At 44.1% G+C, this 16,742-nt stretch overlaps 1 protein-coding gene across 1 annotated transcript in view; it reads right to left on the bottom strand.

The window, feature by feature from the left end:
* HEXB (hexosaminidase subunit beta) overlaps positions 1-12,776 on the bottom strand; it is a gene marked incomplete at its 5' end in the record, with an annotated part of 32,103 nt that extends 19,327 nt beyond the window's left edge. Inside the window, 3 exons of the mRNA XM_047857148.1 lie at positions 5,232-5,297; positions 8,632-8,777; positions 12,382-12,776. Of these exons, the coding sequence (XP_047713104.1) occupies positions 5,232-5,297; positions 8,632-8,777; positions 12,382-12,776 (607 nt within the window). The remainder of the gene's footprint in view (positions 1-5,231; positions 5,298-8,631; positions 8,778-12,381) is intronic.
* Between the last annotated feature and the right edge of the window lie 3,966 nt (positions 12,777-16,742).

Genomic DNA, 16,742 nt, shown 5'->3' with positions numbered 1-16,742 from the left:
CGGGCTCTGGGCTGATGGCTCAGAGCCTGGAGCCTGTTTCCGATTCTGTGTCTCCCTCTCTCTCTGCCCCTCCCCCGTTCATGCTCTGTCTCTCTCTGTCCCGAAAATAAATAAACGTTGAAAAAAAAAATTAAAATCATAAGATCTTAACAGATGCAGAAAAAGCATTTGACAAAATTCAGTATCCACTTACGACAAACACTCCAAACAGAGGGAACGTACCTCAACATAATAAAGGCCATATATGGTAAGCCCACAGCTCACCTCAGACTCAATGATAAAAAGAGCAGCAATAAGACAAGGATGCTCACTCTCACCACTTTTATTCAACTTCGTATTAGAAGACCTAGTCAGAGCATTTAAGCAAGAAAAGAAAAAAAATAAAAGGCATCCAAATCAGAAAGGAAGAAGTAAAATGGTCACTATTTGCAGGTGACATATATAGAAAACCTTAAGATTCCACAAAGAAAGTGTTAGAATTAATCAATGACTTCAGTAAACTTAAATGATAATCAAAATACCAAAAAAATCTGTTGTGTTTCTGTATTACCAGAACTAGAAATTAAGAAAACAATCCTATGTACAATGGTATCAAAAAGAATAAAATACAAAGGAGATTTTTTAAAATTTTTTTAATGTTTATTTATTTTTGAGAGAGAGCGCGTGCACACGCACGCATGAGTTGGGGAGCGGCAAAGAGAGAGGGAGACACAGAATCCGAAGCAAGCTCCAGGCTGTGAGCTGTCAGCACAGAGTCCGACATGGGGCCCGAACTCATGAACCATGAGATCATGACCTGAGCTGAAGTAGGACTATCAACTGACTGAGCCACCCAGGCGCCCCTATAGGAATAGGTTTAAGCAAGACCTCTACCCTGAAAACTCTAAGGCACAGATGAAAGAAACTGAAGACACAAATGAATGCTAAGATAGTCAATGCTCGTGGGTTGGAAGAATACCATTAAAATATCCATACCACTCAAAGCAATGTACATATTCAATGCAATCCCTATCAAAATTCCAATAGCATTTTTCACACAAACACAACAAACAATCCTAAACTCTGTATGGCACCACAAAAGACCTCAAATCACCAAAGCAAGTTTGAGAGAGATGAATGAAGCTGGAGGTATCACACTCCCTGATTTTAAACTATATTACAAAGCTACTGTCATCAAAATAGTATAGTACTGACATACAATCAGATATACTAATCAACATAATGAAACAGAAAACCCAGAAATAAACCCATACATATATGGTCAATTAATTTACCACAACAACAAAAAAACAACAAGGGAAAGACAGTCTCTTCAATAAATGTTGGGAAAACTGCAGCCACGTGAAAAAGAGTTAACACTGGACCACTATCCTAAACTACACAAAAATTAGCTCAAAATTGATTACAGACTTGGGGCGCCTGGGTGGCGCAGTCGGTTAAGCGTCCGACTTCAGCCAGGTCACGATCTCGCGGTCCGTGAGTTCGAGCCCCGCGTCGGGCTCTGGGCTGATGGCTCAGAGCCTGGAGCCTGTTTCCAATTCTGTGTCTCCCTCTCTCTCTGCCCCTCCCCCGTTCATGCTCTGTCTCTCTCTGTCCCAAAAATAAATAAACGTTGGAAAAAAAAAAAAATTAAAAAAAAAAAAATTAAAAAAAAAAAATTGATTACAGACTTGAATGTAAGACCTTCTTCCTAGAAGAAAACACAGAGTGGTAAGGTCCTTGACATAGGTCTTGGCAATGACTTTTTGTATTTGACACCAAAAGCAAAGGCAGCAAAAGCAAAAATAGATAAATGGGACATTTACTAAAAGACTTCCACAAATGACTTGAAACAAAATGAGAAGGCAACCTACTCTATGGCAGAAAATATTTGCAAACTGTACATCTGATGAGGGGTTAATATCCAAAATACAGGAAGAATTCACATAACTCCACAGCAAAAAATACTCTGATTTTAAAATGGGCAGTGGTCGCCTGGGTGGCTCCACTGGTTGAGCGTCCGACTTCAGCTCAGGTCATGATCTCATGGTCCGTGAGTTCGAGCCCACGTGAGTTCGTGAGTTCAGGCTCTGTGCTGACAGCTCAGAGCCTGGAGCCTGCTTCACATTCTGTGTCTCCCTCTCTCTCTGCCCCTCCCCCGTTCATGCTCTGTCTCTCTCTGAATCAAAAATAAAAATAAACATTAAAAAAAAAAAATTTAAATGGGCAGTGGATCTGAAAAGACGTTTCTTTCAAAGATGACATACAGATGGTCAACAGGTACATGAAAAGGAGCTTGCTCAACATCAATAATCATCAGGGAAATGCAAATTAAAACCACAAGATACCATCTCAAACCTGAAAGAAAAGCTATTATCAAAAAGACAAAAAGTGTTGGTGAGGAAGCAGAGAAAAGGGAACCCCTGTGCACTAATGGTAGCAATGTAAGTTGGTGCAGCCACTGTGAAAAATGGTATGGAGGGCCCTCAAAAAATTAAAAATAGAGGGGCACCTGTGTGGCTGTTGGTTGAGCAACCAACTCTTGATTCCAGGTCAGGTCACAACCACAGGGTATTGGAATCGAGCCTTGCATCAGGCTCCGTGCTGAGCCTGGAGCCTCTTAAGATTGTCTCGCATATTCTCTCATTCTCTCTCTCCCCCCGCCAGCTTGCTCTCTCTCAAACTTAAAAAGACAAAAATTAAAAATAGAATTACATATGATCCGGTAATTGCACTTCTGGGTATTTATCTGAAGAAAATGAAAAAATAACTTGAAAAGATGTGAGTGCTGCCATTTTGACAACATGGATGGACTGTGAGGACATCCTGCTAAATAAAGTCAAAGACATATACCATATGATCTCATTTATATGTGGAATCTCAAAAAAAAAAAAAAAAAAACAAAAAACTCATAGATACAAACAACAGATTGGTGGTTGCCAGAGTTGCGGAGTGGGCAAAATGAGTGAGGGGGTCAAAAGGTACAAACTTTCAGTTGTAAAATAAATAAATCCTGGGGATGTAATGAACAGTATACTGGCTTCATTTCATAGTACTGTGTTGCATATTTGAAAGTTGCTAAGACAGTACATCATTAAAGTTCTTCTCACAAGAAAAAAATGTTTTTAATTAATTTATTTATTTGGGGGGGGCGGGGGGTGAGGGACAGAGAAAAGAGGCAGGGAGAGAATCCCAAGCAGGCTCCACCCTGTCAGCATAGAGCCTGATGCTGGGCTCAAACTCACAAATCATGAGATCATGATCTGAGCCAAAATCAAGTCAGATGTTTAACCCAGACACCCCAAGGAAAAAAAAATTGCAACTATGTATGGTGATGGATATTAGCTAGACTTATTGTGGTGAATGTTTTGCAGTATATACAAATACTGAACCATTATATTGTGCACCTGGAGCTAATAATATTATGTCAATTATACCTCAAAAAAACAAAGACAGGAAATAGAAAAGAAAAAAAAAATTCAAAGTCATTTTTGTTGTATCTTCTCCCTCCCTCCAAATACAAGCCCCAGCTGGGAAGAGTAACACTGGAATTTTCTGTTAAGTGCAATACACTCAATACATTTACTATTTAGAGCATTGCTTTGAGCATCTGACATTTAAGAGAAAAATCAGGTTTTTTCTTAATTTTTTTTTTTAATTTTTAATGTTTATTTTTGAGAGAGAGAGGGAGACACAGAATCAGAAGCAGACTCCAGGTTCCAAGTTGTTAGCACAGAGCCCGATACAGGACTCTAACCCATGAACTGTGAGATCATGACCTGAGCTTACGTCAGACACTCAACCGGGCCCTCCAGGCACCCTGAGAGAACATCGGTTCTTGAACTGGAACCTAATCACTGAACATTCTCAGAAGTGCTTCATTTTGATGTGACTCATAGCAAGTAACAATAAGGCTTTGTTTTCCCTAACAAACTTCAGACAAAGGCAGACCAGGCTAAAAAAAGCTTAAAACCACATAACATTATATATAAATGATCTAGATGATAATGATTATAGTTACATTTGCAGTAAACACCTATAAATATTTTCATGTTCTATTCTGAAATAAGATTGAAATCCTATTATTATTACATACAGCATCACAATGATTATTTTATTTCAGATAACATTCAACCTGAATCAAACCCAAGGCCACTTTTATTTTTAATTACTGTAAGTTTGGTTAGCTCACATTTAAAAAAAATTATTCTTTTTTAAAACCCTACTATTTGGAAGTCACTACAACAACATCTCACATTAGAGGAGTAAGAGTAAAAGAAGCTTTTGCACAGTGCAAGTAAATGTTCCATTACCCTCACTTTGACATTCCGACTCTGGCTGAAATTCAGAAAAAGCTTTTAAGGTTTCTCTCCGCCCACTGCCTCCCACCTCTGTAGGTATGTATATCTTTCACACTGTCCCTATCAACTTGGCCATGTTTCTAACTCCACAGGGATTTAAAACGGGGGTGGGGGGGGGGTGGGGGGGGGGTAGGGCTCTCTCCCTTCTCCCACCCCTGTGGTGTGTGTGGCTGAAGGCATCTATCTCCCCGCGGCTTCTCACAAGACTTTCAAGATCAAGTGATTCCTGGCCAAGAAACAAAAACAGAACCACCCCCCGTTCCCCAGTGAAAACTGGTAATAAGATCAGGAGCAACCCCAAGAAGAGACTGGAGAAGAACCCAGCGGACTGTGTAAGGAACTGCACAGGAGACAGACGGCACACGTTTATGCTGTGTCGAGGTCACTAGCATCGCACTTTACCAAGCTGAAAGTATCCCCACTACTTGGACTGACAGGAGAATATGTCTTATCAGGTAGATTCTTTTTCTCTTTGCTCCGGTGCTTCTGCATGAGTAGGTTCCCTAATAAATCTGAAACCTTTTGTTTGTAAATAAAGAAATTTTTTAGTGGAGGGGAGAGACTTGCTACCAAAGGCAGCAAGAAAGGAACAATGAAACAAAGTGAAACAAAATCCCCAACTCAGCAGGTTGAGCCACTTCTAGCTCTGTCAACATTACAGTCCCCGGAGCATGGAAGACTTACACTCATGAATAATTATAATAACCCTCCGACATTTTTTAAAAGGTCAAACGATCTTTCTTCTGTGCTCTAAGTGTACACGTTTGATGGAAATTATTTTGCAAACAACCGACGAACCATCTGTAAAGGGTTTAAGGAAGCAAAATTTTGCTGTGCCCGATCTCCCAAAGCACCAAATGGAAATGTTTCTTCGACTAGGAAATAACTTACCTCGTAATACTCCCCAGACTCTGTTGGCCTTGAGGAAAGCCACTGGTTCTTTCACAAGTAAAGTATCTGCAGTGGGGGGGAAAAAGTTTCTGTTAATCCCTCAGTGACACACAGTGAATTTCCGAAACATGTAGTTAATATTTCTGGACCATTCTTTTCTCCCTAGCTCCAGGCCTGTTTCCTCCAACTGCCTCCCGTACATTCTTCACAGAGATACCCTGCGGATTCCTTGAACTCTGCATGCCCAAAGCTGAGCTCCCCCACTCTTTCCTGCTCCGTGCTGCCCCTGCCTGTCCCTAGTGCCGTCATCTCCGTGAGGCACCACAGTGCCCTCCTACCAGGCGAACTTTTCGAGTCAGAAATCTGGGTGACATCTCCACAATTCCTTATTTTCCCCTCCAGGAGAGTTATTCTCTCCACGGCCCCTCAACAGACTAAGTTCCTAATTCAGCTATGACTTTAAATCAAAAGTGCAAAACGTTCCTCAGTTCCTTAGTTCCTTGTGAAAGCCTCAAGTATCACTCCAATCTTCCACTCCACCAAAGGCCAGAGATTTACCTCCACTCTTTCTCTTCTCCTTCTGTGCTCCCCTACTTGCCTTGCACCCATCTTCCCAGCTATTAGCCTAAATATGCCTTAAGGTTCACTTCCTAAGTCACTTGAGCTAAATTCAGCTTTGTCCCAATCAACAAAAGGTTCACACCCAGGTAGGGCAGGTTCCAGTTGGATGCTTCTGGACAAAGGTGGGGGGGGGGGGGGGGGCGCTGCTCATCTCTCAATCTTTTAAATCCCACTCTGTGTAAGGCTGTCCCAGTAGTCATTTGAGACTTTTGGAGAGGTCTGGAGTCAAACACAGATAAAGTAAAGCACCAGACAGTACAGAGAGACTGAAAGCTGAAGGGTGTGGAAAGATGGGGACTCTGCCACAGTAAAGACACTTGAGGGCTGCAGGTTAATGACTTAGTATCATATCTGGCCTGCATCATCACCCTCCACCACCGCCACCCACACTGTCCTACAGGAGCAGGCCGCAGGTAAGGAAAAGAGCGGTCAACAGCCAATAATCAGGTGACTCTCTCAGGTGACAGTCTTGTGACAAGGCAGCTGTTTCCATCAGAAGACTGCAGTGCTGGCTAAGAGAGGGATTGCTATTTTGAGTACGATGTAATCATGTTTCCTCTCCACCTCTATCAAGTTCTTAGCCACCAGACTCATGGGATGCTGTTTAAAAACATTTTTTGCTGCAACATCGTTTTGAGATCTCCCAGAAATAGTTGTAACACAAAGAATCAACTAAACACATTAACATGTTGCATGTACTTGATGCTTATTATTTTCCAATAGCGGAGGATGCAACAAGGGTTCTGATTCAACTCAACGCAAAACCCACAACGAGAAAGCAGTTAAAACAAGATTTTGTTTTATTAGAAGCTGGAGAATTTTAATTTTTATTTCAAAACCAAATTATGAGTGTTCACAGTGATTACCTCCCTGATGTGGGATGGGAGCAGCACCTTTGACTTTTCAGTTATCCCCTTCTGTGCTTGCTTTCTGTGCCGTAATTACTTCGTTTTCAAGAGTGTGCATACAAATAACATCAATATGTTATTGTCTAAAAATAAAATAGGTAAGGCTAAAATCGCCTTTGAGATGCCCGCTCCAGTCCCTGTATTTTCGTCAGAAGAAATACGCATCACACCTTTTCCTGGGTATTGACACACACACACACACACGTGTTAACAAATGTAGCATGGCTTCATATGTGCGTTCCTGTGCGTGTGCTGAAATACAAACAGTATCCTGCATTAGTATACAATGTCCTTTGTTCAACCCAGCAGTTCATCTTGGCAGGCTCTCCAAGTCTGTTCTTTCACTCTGCCTCTTTATTCTTCACTGCTGTGTTCTTTGGTGTGGACTGACAAGGCATAGTCATTCTTGCGGGGACGAACATGCAGTTTTGTTTATAACTCTTCACTGGTACACACAAGCTGCATCGAACATCCCTGTTATATGTAATTAATGCTCTACAGGAGAAACTAGGTCACTCCTGGTTCACAGGGAATACACATTTCTAATACATAATGCTGCAACACTTGTCACTCCCTCCACCATTTTCCCACACTCCGCAGCAGCTGGTGTCATTTCCATCTGTGTTAACTTTCTCAGCATCTTCATCAACTAGTTCAAAACTTAAAACTAGTTTATCCTTCGACCAGAAAAACACAATCAGCTTGGCCCAAGGAGCTTCTCTTTCAGAATAAAGGTTTGCAAAGCTGAATGGATGACAAGCTCTAACTCTCCCGTCTCAAAACACTGTATTTTCTGGAATTTACAGTATGTCATTACTGTTGCTAACGGACCGCAAAGACTCCTTGGCAAGTCAATGACCCTTTCTATCTCAATTCAGATTGTAAAACATAATTCATGAAGGGTCTGAGTGCAGTCAACTGAAATCACATGTCTGATGTTGCCCAAGAATCCTGTTTCTCTTCTAAGAACAGCTACAGAATTGAGAAATGAACTTATTTTTCCGAGGTGTATTATTAAGAAATGTGATCCATACTAAGAGGATGAAGAGACATACTGAACTGTCTGTAAAGCAGTCTGAGGACAAAGGAGTCACTCTTGTCTCTGAGATCTGGGGTATCCCTTCTATCCTTACACCCAGCTCACCAGTCTGCTCTCTCTGCGCTTAATCTATCACCTACAACCTCACACTGCTCCCGTTGGTTCCTTGGTGTATATTCCACGTTTTCCCCAGTCAGTAGCCCCTACAGAAACATTTTAGGCAACAAAAATATCTTACAGCTAAGTTTTGTTTATATCCTGAAATGAAAGAGCTCCAGCCCCACCCCCAATTCTGTATCATTTTTGTGTCAAGTAAGATTACAAACAGAGATCATGGAGGCACACACAGATTTATCTTCAAAATAAAAGCGAAGAAACTGCCTGATGTCCAAAAATGAGTTATTAGCCAAGTAAATTACTGCACTAAAAATGACGTCATAGAAAAATATTTCATTACATGTTCGTTTTGCTAGACAAAAAAAAAAAGCCAAATACAAAAACCCCACTTTCACATAATTGTTTCTCATGCGTTTATACTTCTATCAACGTGTAATATTTCAATGTATCACTCTACAAAAAAACCACATCTGAAATAACGGTGGTCAAGTGAGTGCTGGGGTTATGAATGATGTACTTTCTCCTCTTCACTTCCTGTGCTTAAAGATGTTCTACAATGACTGTGCATGACTTTAATGTTAAGTTGAAAAATAAAAATCATAAACTCACTGGCCAAGAACTCACAACAGTTCATGGCATGGAAGCTGTTTCTGGCACTTAAGTCACCAACGAGCAGCACAGGACATGACACGCTCACGTTAGCGTAGGTACTCACAGGACTCATCTGAAGTGATGTTGGGGAAAAGATCACACTCCGAGTCCAGGACAACTGTGACGAGAAGTTGCTGTAACTCTATCGCACTATTAGGTTTAGCAGGGCGACGCTGCCTCTTGTCGAAACCAAAAATGTATTCGTGATATCTGTGTGAGAAATAAATTCAAATAAAGTTTTATTTTTTCAAATAAAGCACCGCAGCCAAATTTTACATACATATGTGGCAGTGGACATCCCAGTGGGGCTCCTCCAATCCCGGCCACCCCGTACTGGTCCAATTAGAGGCTCTCACCCCAAGCTGCACATCAGAACTTCTGGGGGAGCTTTTTGAAAATACTGAGGTCCAGACCTCCAGAATCAGAATCTCTGAGGGTGGGATATAGGCACGGGAATTTGAGAAGGTACACCTACACTTCCAAGTGCCTCATATGAAGAGACTGTTAAGAACAAGTAATCAAACCAATAATGGGAATCCCATCACTCTTGGGTAGGCAAGCCAACTGCACCCAGTGATGAAGGTGATGCATTAGGGGTAATGGTGGCAGAAAGTTTCCTACACTAAGTGAGCCACAAAAGCCACATTTCTCTGTATGTGATACCTGGACAGGCTGTAGCCACACTAAAGATAGCAGAGATGGAAAGAACACGGATTCCCTAATGATACTGTTGAGCCACTTAGTCAAGTAGCTGTGGAATCCTGTTTTGGACTTCCTAAATGTGAGATAATAGGTTTTCTTATTGCTTAAGCTTGACTAAAACAGAGTTCCTGTTACCTTCCAAAAAAAAAAAAAAAAATCCTAGCTAATACAGAAACCCCCCTAAAAGAAGGTCACTAGCCTACAGAATTCTCGCCAGGGTCTTGAAAATTTACCTTCTGCTGGTACCCAAATACCAGAGAAAGGGGATATTAAAACAGCATTTAAAGGTGCTAAAAGACCAGACAGGCTTCAAAGCAATTATTTAAATAACATTTTATAGATTTTGATAAGCTAGAGGCTGTGTATGCTACTTAAGTATAAGAACACCTTGTGTTTTTCCAGAAAAGTAAGGAGAGGTAGGAAAGTTCCAATGAGTTTGGAAGCGAATGGAAGTTAACCAGTGACAGAACAGAATGGACGATGATGCTGGGGGCCCTTTCCAAGGGAAAACCTTGACAGGATCAGAAGGAAATTAAGAGGGGCACCTGGGTGGCTCAGTCGGTTAAGTGCCTGACTTCGGCTCAGGTCATGATCTCATAGCTCATGGGTTCGAGCCCCCACGTCGGACTCTGTGCTGACAGCTCAGAGCCTGGAGCCTGTTTCAGATTCCATGTCTCCCTCTCTCTCTGCCCCTCCCCTGTTCATGCTCTGTCTCTGCCTCAAAAATAAGCAAACATTAAAAAAAATTTTTTTAAAAAGGAAATTAAGATCGCTGAACTGTATAGTTAGAAATGGTTAAGATGTGGGGTGCCTGGGTGGCTCAGCAGGGTAAGCGTCCAACTCTTGGTTTCTGCTCAGGTCATGATCTCACAGTTCTTCAATTCAAGCCCTGCATGGGGCTCAGCACTGACAGTGCAGAGCCTGCTTGGAATTCTCCCTGTCCCTCTCTCTCTCTCTCTCTCTCTCTGCCCCTTCCCCTGCTCTCATGTGTGCTTGTCTGCTCTCTTAAATGAATTAAAAATTTTTCTTTCAAAAAAAAATTAAAAAGAAATGGTTACGATGGCAAATGCTATCTTGTATGTATTTTATCACAGTTAAATAAATTTTTTAAAAAAGGAAATTAAAATTGCCAGCAGCTCTGAATTTTGAGCTAGGTGCTGGCTTGGCCCAAATAAGGAGAACTTTGGTCCTAGATATTAAAACTAACAGAAAACTCAAAGGGTTCTAAACCAATGGTGTCCAAGGTATTTGGGTTAATTTTCCCTTTCAGGAACTGAGGGAGTGCAGCTATTCATTCATTTTAAAAAAATGAGTGACTCAGGGCACCTGGGCGGCTCAGTCGATTGAGCGTCCGACTTCGGCTCAGGTCATGATCTCACAGTTTGTGAGTTCGAGCCCCATGTCAGGCTCTGTACTGATCGCTCAGAGCCTGGAGCCCGCTTCGGATTCTGTGTCTGCCTCTCTCTCTCTGCCTCTCCCCCGCTTGCGCTCAGTCTCTCTCTCTCAAAAATGAACATTAAAAAAAATTCTTTTTAATTAAAAAACGAGTAACTAGCATGCGACGGACCTTGTTCTACAAGTTGAGGAAGCTGCCATGCACCAGACCCAACTCTCTCCTTGCAAAAAACACAGTTTGAAAGCAGGGTTTGTGACAGAAGTTGGGCCCCCCAAAGACAGGAGCCTCTGGCTCTGAACTGCCTAAGGCATAGACCATGTGTCCACCTAGAGCCTTTGGAACATCTCCATCATCTCTACGTTCTTCCAACCACACTGCGCTTATACTCTGAAATAGATACTGACCTTCCTGAATTCCTAGAATGCTCCCCTGAATGCTTTCAAGTCTTAGCCATAAGGGCTAATGTTTTATATCCTGCTTCCTAACAGCGTAGGGTATAATTAACAGCTGCTTCACACACCAGCCATGGTTAGTTAGGCCAACTCCAGATAATCACCTGCACTGCCTCGAAATGCCAAGCCTTGTTTTCAAACCATCTCACCACTGACTCAAGCCCTTGTTATCCAACCACTGTCAACTTGACTTCCTTGCTCTCTTGCCATAAGCCTCGTCATTTCAAGCCTCTCACCCAGTCCCCGTTTTACTAACAGTATGGCAGAGAACGAAAATACAATTTTAGACACTGAGTCCCAAAGCAAACGTGGTAAGCGTGTTTGTTTTTTAAAATATTTCCTAGTCAGCACCAAATTACATTCCTTCCCTGAACTCCAGGCCTTCAGGAGACTCCAGCCTACACAGGTCTCACTGTGAGGGGACACCAAAGAAAGGCTGCTGAAACACCTCCCCAAGTGCAATCGGCCTTCTGTGTGGTGTGGCCAGCAAAGCCAGGCTGTCGGCTGCCTCCTCATCCCCTGATTCACCCCGTCTGTGGCCAAAGGGGTTGCAGACGTGGAAATGTGGTGAGCTCCAGAACAGGAAGCAGGGAGAGAGCCAGCACATAACGTGCTGGGAAAAGACGAGCAGAGACTGCGATGAACCCATTACATCGAAGTAATTAGATGAAAGCACGGAACATTTCCTAAGAAACAGACTTTGGGAGTTTTGGGCAATGCTCCAACCTGAGGACTTTCTGCCTTCTGAACGGTTACCTGATTTGGCCAGTGGGGTGGGGAGACTGCAGACGGCAACCAACTTGGGAGTTCTGGTGTCAAGCATTAAGCACTCATTTTCCTCCTAGAATCTCTTCACGTAAGAAGCTGCCACTCTCCAGCCCCTCCATCCGCCCTACTCTCCCCTCCAAGGCGAAGCTGGGCACAGATTCTGAGCAGCCTACTCCTTCCCCCTCAGTATCCCGCACGCAAACCAGGGTTCCACAATGCCCGGGAAGTCCCTTAGCAGGCAGGAGGGGGAGGGGAAGAGCTTGGGTTTCAGCGGCTGTCTGAGCCGGCTCTCCCACCTTCTGGACCTGTCTCTTTGGCGAGGTCACGGGCCAGCTCGGCACTGGTTCCTTATCTGCTGAACGGGGAAAAACGCACGCGTACGGTCGCGGGGGTGACAAGAGGCGCTCAGGGCTCCCCTCCCCTCGCCCTCCGCGCCGGCCCAGCGCCCCAGGGGGTTGGCCCCGCCTCCGTCCCGCAGCGCGCAGGGAGCGCTCACCGCCGAAAAGCTTCTTGCAGGAGGGAGCAGGTGGGGCCGGCGGTGGACGAGGGGCCGTAGCCGATGGAGAAGTTGTCGCGGGAGAGGTGCAGCAGGCGCGGAGACGTCTTCACCGAGAGCGGCATAGGCCACAGGGCCGGCTCCGGCGCGGCGGAGGAGCGCGGGGCCAGCGCCGCCAGCAGCGCCAGCAGCGCCGCCAGCCCCAGCCCGCGGTACCTCATGGCCGGTCGGCCCAGGTCTGGCGGAGCTGCAGCCCGCGCACCTGACCTCCGCCCGGATCCCGAGGAGGAAGCGCCGAGCGCGGGGGCGGCGGAGTCAGCTGACGGCGCGCCCCGCCCAGGCCCGCCTCCCGGCCTGTGGGACCGCCCCGCCGCCCTCCGCGCCCCGCCCTGCCCCGCCCGACCCGGCCCGACCCGACCCGACCCGAGGGGAGGCCCCGGGAAACGCGGCGCGGGCCTGGGCCGGCGAGGGCTCCTGCGGCGGGGGCTCCGGAGGCTTGCGCCCCAGCCCAGACCGCCCCTGACCGCCGTTCAGCTTGAACCGTAGCCTCCCGTCGGAACCCCCGGGGGCAGACTTGAGAGCAGGTGGGGAGTTCAAAATTAGGCGAAAGGTTTTCTCAGGGGATGTTGGCGGAGGACTTCGCGAGACTTCACGGGGACGCCGTGGGCCCAGTTAATTAGGCAGATGATACAAACAGGCAGTGTATTACAATGAGCGATTCATATTGCCACACTGCCATTTTCGAAGAAATTATAAGCGTGACAGTTACAAAATAGAACAAAAATGTGTCAAATATTTTATTCAACTATTAAATAAGTCAGGTTCAAAAGGTAATTGAATAAAGCAATGTTAGAATAAGATTGCTAAATAGGAAACTGGGTAGCGTGCTACGGTGACTCAGCCCTAAGTATCTGACGGCCTGGAAACTCCCATCCCCACTCAAGAAAAAAAAGTAATTCCGTTTATAGAGAATTCCTGAGAGCAGCCTCAATGTTTATTGTGGCAGGCCTCTCTGCATCTTTGGAAATAAAACAGCAGATCTAGAAGCAAGCAGAAACAATGTCATTAGGTCCAGTGTGGCAAGGGTTCAAATGTCATCTCTCTCCCTCTTTCCCTCCCCTTGCCCCTCTCCCCTGCTTACATACCTCTATTTTTCAACTCATTTTTTCTCCATATTGGCTTCATTGTCAGACCGGCTCTTCGTGATAGCCCTCTTCTTGGGTGGCAAGGACAACCCCTCAGGGAAGCTTATGCCCCTTACTCATCCCCGTCAGTCCTGAACAAGGATCCCAATTGACAAGTTTGATAGCACACCTAAGGCAAAGGAGCTAAGTTATATGACCCAACGTGGGATGGAGGGTGCTGATGTTGCCCAAAGAAGAGGTTATTGAAGAGAAAACTACGGGGGCATGTGGGTGGCTGAGTTGGGTGGGTGTCCAACTCTTGATTTCTGCTCAGGTTCATGAGTTCAAGCCCCCCACCTGGCTCCTCGCTGACTCTACGGAGCCTGCTTGGGATTCTCTCTCCCTCTCTCTCAAAAAATAAAACAAAAACAAACTACAGTCCCAAAATGGCATCACTTAGGTTAAAGCCCCAAGTCAGTAAACCAAAACTTAATACCTAACCTAAATACAATTTGAACTCCCCAGGAATGTAACCTTTAACCAATCAACATGGAATTTTATGGTCAATACTAGGAAATTTACGGGTAGACCCCATACACTCTCCTAAGGAGCACAACCTTGCCTAAACAGAGTATTCCTTGCTAACAAATTCTTTTCTTCTTTTTAATGCCCTCTCTTGCTTTAATTTTTGTTTATTTATTTTGAGAGAGAGAACAAGTTGGGTAAGGGCAGAAACAGAGAGGGGAGAGAGAGGGAGAGAATCTCAGCACAGAGCCCAGTGCGGGCTCGAACCCACGAACCATTAAGATCATGATCTGAGCCGAAACCAAGAGTCGGACACTTAACCAGCTAAGCCACCCAGGTGCGCCACCCTCCCCCTGCCTCTTGCCTTAAAAAAACGTTTCCCTTATTTAGCTCCGTGGAGCTCCCCACTACTTTGCTACATGGGAATGCTGCCCAATTCATGAATCACTTAATAAAGACAATGAGATCTTAAAATTTACTCTGTTGAGTTTTGTTTTTTAACAAAGTGATCTGTTACCCGAAGAAAGAGAAAAGGATACCAGGCAAGCCCAAACCACATATGTGCTATAGTAAGAATTCTGAAAATTTTGGCGAAGACCTATAAGACTTCAAAGAGGATTTGTGGGGCATGCTTAAAATATAGTTATTCCATTACAGCAAGCACCAGTGCCACCTTATTAGTCCCTCTTCTTATAATTAATACAAACTTAATTTGCAATATTCATCTTCACTGCCACTTTTTACCGTTAATTGAAGGCTAACAGCATAATTTCTCCAAGGTTCAATCTCCAATTCATATTGTTGCAATTGCCATTTCTTCAGTGGCAACTTCGCCTTGTGTATTAGCTATCTATTGCTGTGTAACAAATTACTGCAAAACATAGGAGCTGAAAACAACAAATAATACGTGATGAGATAACAGATACCTCACAATTTCTGTGGATCAGGAATTCAGGAATCTTCGCTGGGTGACGCTGGCTGAGTCTCTCATGAAGCTGCGATCATCTGAAGCCATTTTTCTAAAAGCTTGGCTAATGCTAGAGGCTGATTCTAAGCTAGCCGACCTGGCTATTGGCAAGAGACTGGAGTTACTTACTGGCTGTTGGCTGAAGTCCTCGGTTACTTGTCACGTGAGTCCATAAGGTTTATTGTGCATATTTACAACATGGCCGCTGGCTTCCCCAAGGCCAAGTGAACCGAGCGAGAACAAGAACAATAAGGTTTTCATATAATAAAAAATAAAAAATAAAAAAATAAAATTAAAGAAAAAAGAACAATAAGGAAGCCACAACACCTTTCTTTGGCTTCCTCTTGTCAGGATGCTTCCACCATATCCAATCCCTTAGAAGTCAGGTACTAACTACAGCCATGTTCAAGGGGAGAGAAATTAGGCTACACTTTTTCTTTTTTTTTTTTTTAATTTTTTTTTTAAACGTTTATTTATTTTTGAGACAGAGAGAGAGACAGAGCATGAACGGGGGAGGGGCAGAGAGAGAGAGAAACACAGAATCTGAAACAGGCTCCAGGCTCTGAGCTGTCAGCACAGACCCCGACGCGGGGCTCGAACTCACAGACTGTGAGATTGTGACCTGAGCTGAAGTCGGACGCTTAACCGACTGAGCCACCCAGGGGCCCCAAGGCTACACTTTTTCAAGGGAGGAGTCTACCCTCTGACCACAAATTGTTTATATTCCTCCCACATACAAAACGTATCCCCTTCCTCCAAAGAACCCCCCAAGTCTCATCCTTTTAGAACATTTCCATGAAATTCAGAAGGTTGGCATCTAAATTAGTACTAAGCATGGATGAGGCTCCTAAATGTATTCGTAAATATCCTCAAGTACAGTTTCTGTGACTCTATAGACAAGAGAGTCTCTTAATCTAGAGACAAGTTATCTGTACCCCCACACATGTAAAATATGATGGTGGGACAGACTTAGAATAACCAACAGAGACGGTTCTGTTCAAAAGAGAGAAAATGAGAAGCACTGAGGGGTTTATAGCAATTTCCAAATCCCGTCAAGCAAATTTTGGAAGTTGCTTGATAAGGAGTCAAAGATTCAAAGTAATTCTCTATGCCTCTTGACTCCAGTGTCTGGCTTTGGGTTCTGCCTTGAGTCATTTTTCCTTGCTCTTGGAAAGTAGTATGTGGTTGCACCTGAGTAGATTTCTTGTAGAAATTTGCAGGTCCAAAGACGTCATTTCATCTGTCACTTTTCCAACTGTTTCTCAGTTCAAACCGGTAGCATTTCTGCTGATACATTTCTGTTAAAAATTGTTAACTCTGGGGCGCCTGGGTGGCTCAGTCGGTTGAGCGTCCGACTTCGGGCCAGGTCATGATCTCGCGGTTTGTGCGTTCGAGCCTTATGTTGGGCTCTGTGCTGACAGCTGAGAGCCTGGAGCCTGCTTCCGATTCTGTGTCTCATTCTCTCTCTCTGCCCCTTCCCTGCTCATGCTCATGCTCTGTCTCTGTCTCTCTCTCAAAATTAAATAAACATTAAAAAAATTTTTTTTTAATTGTTGATTCTCTGTGAATCTCACTGCGGTTCATGCCATTAGACAAAAGCTATATGCACCAAATCTTCAATATGTGCCTTTCGCTACTGTGGGCAGCTGCTGGGGACAGGATTCTTAGAAACCCTATTGTTTGAGAGGATCTGTCCGACAAAGTGTTAAAATATTTATTTTAAAAAAATATATTTTTTAACGTTT

The sequence above is a fragment of the Prionailurus viverrinus genome, chromosome A1 (genome assembly GCF_022837055.1).
Source record: "Prionailurus viverrinus isolate Anna chromosome A1, UM_Priviv_1.0, whole genome shotgun sequence".
Classification (NCBI taxonomy): domain Eukaryota; kingdom Metazoa; phylum Chordata; class Mammalia; order Carnivora; family Felidae; genus Prionailurus; species Prionailurus viverrinus.
Note: the sequence above shows the minus strand (reverse complement) of the source record. Positions and strands in the feature narration are given on the sequence as shown.